Source organism: Venturia canescens, chromosome 4 (genome assembly GCF_019457755.1).
Source record: "Venturia canescens isolate UGA chromosome 4, ASM1945775v1, whole genome shotgun sequence".
Lineage (NCBI taxonomy): Eukaryota > Metazoa > Arthropoda > Insecta > Hymenoptera > Ichneumonidae > Venturia > Venturia canescens.
The window spans coordinates 24,700,341-24,704,822 of NC_057424.1; the positions used below are offsets into that span (position 1 = coordinate 24,700,341).

Consider the following 4,482-nt stretch of genomic DNA (forward strand, 5'->3'; position numbering starts at 1 on the left):
ACAACTGCATTACCGGCATGCACTACACCATTGCATGAATTCAAACCTGTTGTTGGTAAAAAAGAAAATGCACGCGATCGAGGAACTTTGCCAAACGACTCGGCCGCAAGATGGCGATGAAAAAGCAAAGCAGATGTTGACACACGAGCAGAGTTCTTTGGTTCACAGTGCAAAAGTTCATCACTTTTTAATAATAAAAATAATTCGTAATATCAGAAGGAATAATTGTCATAAATAAAGAAGAATGATTCGGTGTTGGCCCAGCGTTGCTAAATTGTACGAACCTCATGAAATTTGCGAAAATAGGGTGACGTTCATAAACGTCAAGTTGAAATATAGCATCGATGAAGATTTCACTGTAAATTATTGTCTTCAAGATGAGCAAGTAAATAATCCGTTAGCATATCCTTACAGTCGGATTCTTCTTTGACATATATAATGATTTCATTATTATAATTGGATATATCTATAGTTCAAGTCTTCGACGAGAGATTGGATCGGTATATTCCCACGAAATTGGTTAAATCTCCAACAATATTTGACCTTCGAGTACACTCTTTCTTCGCCCCCTAATGCTGAAAATCCCAAACACAGAACAATCACGTTTCCGCGTATTTTTCATCATGAGGTAATACTGAACAGAAATATATATATATACATTTAAACGTGTTTTCACCCGACGAAAAAATATCCAACGATTCGATGTATTCTCGTTATATTGAGTTATTATATATTGCCATATTTTTTTCATTAATCCATTGCGGATGAAAAACTTAAATTGTGCATTTTCTGCGAAAGCAAATAAATATTGGAGTATTATTTTATGTATGTATACAGGCTTTGCCGAGTATCGATTATCAACTCGTTTACGTGAGTAAAGAAATACAAATAATGGCTACAAGTTCGTACTTTCGTTTCGTGCGATCATCCCGCGTTGATGACGGAATAAAATATCGCCTCGCTGCTGCGAACGAGCCACAGCAGCAGAGTGGTCCAATAATGCAAGATATCGACTCAATTATTGAGATCGTCGGGGACAAAGATTCACCGTCGTCGCTGATAATTAATGATGAAATAGCCGGGAAATCGATGAAAAGTAAATGTGAAATAACGAGCAACCGATCGCGAGCGACGTGCCGATACTGTAATCGACAAATATGCGGATTGAAGATCGATGCTCTTCGTGTGAGTGTCTCGTTATATCTTTTTCTTTTTACGCATTAAAAAATAATGTATTTCTCCCACACCGATGGGAGAAAAGGGTTTATAGTGGAATTATCGAAAAAGCTTCGTAGATGAATACGCGCGTCGAAAGAATATATATATAAATATTTTGTTTATTCGAAAAACGAGAACGAGTCCGAATCGATATGTTTATGTAACAAACCGATGGTACTACGTGTATTGCGGAAATGCGGGTCATCTATTATTAAAGATCGATTGCAGGGGGATTTTTTGGCCTCCTTCAGCGATTCGCTCCTCGATCGAGTCCGAAGATTAGAGAGAGACTTGAGCTTGGCCGAGACTAATTTGAAAAACGCAAGGAATTCACGGGACAAAGTGGTCAAACGTTTGAAAGCTCACGAAGATTTTCTCGCCGAAATGTTGAACTCGGTTGATGCTCGCGGTAGCGTTCGCTTGACCGATAAAAAAGGCAACGAGGTATATATTTAACGGGGCGAAGGAATACATATATGTTACAACTCGCACCGCAACACAATAAATCATCATCGGGAATTATCATTATTTTTAAGGTTGTTCTTCGGCGCGCGAGGACGGACGAGTCTTCCGATTTCCCCAGATCAGAGAGTACCGGAAAAAATGACGTTTTAGCGAACGAGATTGTTCTATTGAAAAACATAATTGACAAGCAGCAAAAAACAATTGACCATTTGATCGAACACGGAAATATTGGTATCACGAGGGAAAATTACGTCAAAGTGGTCGATCGTGAAATTCAAACGACTCTAGCATCGCCGGAGGATACCGGCCTTGCATCCTTGCACAATCATAACAAGTCGTCCCTCATTGGAAAAGAAGAATCGAACGATGAAAAAATTGGTGGCACAGCAGGCACACCGGAACAAGCACCAAACGGAGTCTCGAATATTGTATCGAGAGTGGCGATCGAAAGCCCGATCGAACCGGCGAGAATACTGAAAATCCAGAAACCATCGGGAATTTTGATCCAAGGAAAAAACGTCAAATTCGCAATCGTTAGGTTTTTATGAGACGGAGCGCTAAAGCCAATGAAATTTTATCATTTCTTCCTCAAAATTCAACTGTTGACTCTCGTCGTTTCGTCATATATGCATATATGAATCCTTCGTTGAACGATAAAGCAGCATTCTCGATCGTTGAATAAATATAATTATTCGTTTAAAGAGCAGATGAGATCTCGCGCGCGGCGGCGGCATCGACGTTGCCCCGAATCCGCGCGCCTCCTGCCAATGATACGATCTTTTTTCGCATCTTCGATCGCGAGAGAGTTCTCGAATACCAATCCAGAATCCCGGTTGCCTCTAAATTCATCGAAGATCGGTGCTACGATGCAGCCGGCGAGAGCGACCGCGCCAGAATCGGCTTACCCGCACGGTGTTGCGCGTACCGTCGATACGCACCTTCGACCAGTAAGTCGTCTGTTCGACGGCGTATATGTAAGAAAGAGAATAAAATCCGAGAGAAGAGCCGAGGCCGCGACGACGACGACGACGAGGCGAAGAGCGCATCCAAGTTTCTCTCCGAGTCGGTATATTTTTAGTTATACCTCGGAAGCTGGAAAGCAGCCAGTTAAATTGTTTCGTCTGTATAGAGAGGTCTCTGGGTAAAACTAAGCCCCACACCAGCAGTCAATTCAACAACGACCGACTAATCGAAATCGACAGCTGGAAAAAAAACGTGATTTACAACGATATTTCGAATCAATTTTGTGAGTTTCGAGTTCTCCCTGTCTCTCTCTCTCTCTCTCCTTCTTCCTCCGCGACGAATGTAACCGCTTCACACTTTTTCCCTCTGCCCTTTCTCATGTCCGTGCGTAGAGAGTGTTTGTGTTGTTTTTCACCAACCTCGAGTTCCTACTGATTTCTCTTTCGGATAATCGGCCAAAAACAAAATATTTCGATACCCATTTTTTTCCTCGGCATCGAGCTGAGGATACTTTTTTTCACATTATAAAAAATTGATGAGATTTTTCGACATTTTATTCGGACGGATACCGACATATGAAATATAATCAAAAAATGGAAAATTCTTAAGAGCATTGTACATATTTGAAAATGAATAACGCCGCGGCGCGGATGAGGCGAACGAACCCCGCGATGAAGAATTCGAGTCTGATTCACTGCAGTGATTCAAAATAAAATGAGGTTCATCGCGGCGATACAATTATCGCACAATATCTAATCGTCGTCGCACGAATTCGCCGAGTCATTTTTATTTTCGTTCGGAGCGGAGAATGAATCTTCGGGGAAGCAAAGTCGCGATAGTGTTAATTTGGCAGAAAAAAAAGAGAAAGAGAGAGAGAGAGAGAGAGAGAGAAAACTCTTTCGAGTGGAGAAATTTCGTAAATTTGGGAAAAAGATTGTGTGCTGGGTAATAAATAATTGGCAGAATCCTTGAAAATTTTGAGGCTTTGTGATATTAATAGCTCATTTCCATTGAATCGAGCGCGGATATACGTTTTGTGACGTCACACCAGAGAGCAGCACGCGTTTCTAAAATGAAAAGCAGCAAAGTGCTCTGCTCGCGGTAACGCCAAGTATAGATCTATACTTGTCAACGTTTTATTTATCAAGGCCAGAGTTTTCCGAGATTTCGGGGGTCTTACTTTTTTCTCAGATTCTCGCAATTAATGCGCAGTGGATGCATGCACGCGAAGATTCAATCTGCCGCCCTTGTGTCCATATGCACGGGCGCTAGCAATTGAGGAACCATCATACAGAACTCTTCCTTCTTTGTTTTCGTTCACCGCGGCTTCTAAATTTACCGGATGTGTGCTCGCTTCGAGCATACTCCTATTTATAGTGTTATATATACGCGCGCCGCTGCCGCCGCCCGCCCATATACACGTGTCACCCACCCCGGTCCTGGTACGCTCTTATAACTATTCTTGTTATTTCTATTCGGGCAATATTCAGTTCTTTTTTGTCTTGATTTAAACAAAACAAAAAAATACTTCCAAGTGGAGCGATGAAGGAGGAAAAAGAAATGGAGCGCCCCCGCGCGCGCGCGCGCGCGCGTACGCGTCCACGGAAAAATGAGCGAACGAGTCTTGTGTGTTATTTCATCCCGAATCGTTTTTTTTTTCGCGAACGAAACAGGCACTAGAGATTCGTCAGGCTCGCAATAATTAATCTTAAAATATTGGGATAATTTTATATAAAATTTATAAACATTCGACGTACGTGTATATAGTTAATACGGTTTACAACGACATCGGCGAATATTCGAGAGAAACGACGTTGCATCTCGAAACGAACGAAA

General features: G+C 41.7%; 1 protein-coding gene across 1 annotated transcript; it reads left to right on the forward strand.

Moving 5' to 3' along the window:
• Positions 1-91: 91 nt before the first annotated feature.
• On the forward strand, positions 92-2,689 carry LOC122409687 (calcium-binding and coiled-coil domain-containing protein 2-like). The gene is made up of 5 exons (XM_043417416.1): positions 92-385; positions 473-628; positions 838-1,185; positions 1,354-1,662; positions 1,755-2,689. Exons 1-5 carry the CDS (start codon positions 245-247, stop codon positions 2,229-2,231), a joined length of 1,431 nt encoding a protein of 476 aa, XP_043273351.1. The 5' UTR covers positions 92-244; the 3' UTR covers positions 2,232-2,689.
• Positions 2,690-4,482: the final 1,793 nt, after the last annotated feature.

Coding starts and splice junctions, on each gene's coding strand:
- LOC122409687 (XM_043417416.1), top strand. CDS start 245: ATGATTCGGTGTTGGCCCAGCGTTGCTAAATTGTACGAACCTCATGAA. Junction 629..837: donor CGCGTATTTTTCATCATGAG/GTAATACTGAAC, acceptor GTATGTATACAG/GCTTTGCCGAGTATCGATTA. Junction 1,186..1,353: donor TGAAGATCGATGCTCTTCGT/GTGAGTGTCTCG, acceptor TCGAAAAACGAG/AACGAGTCCGAATCGATATG.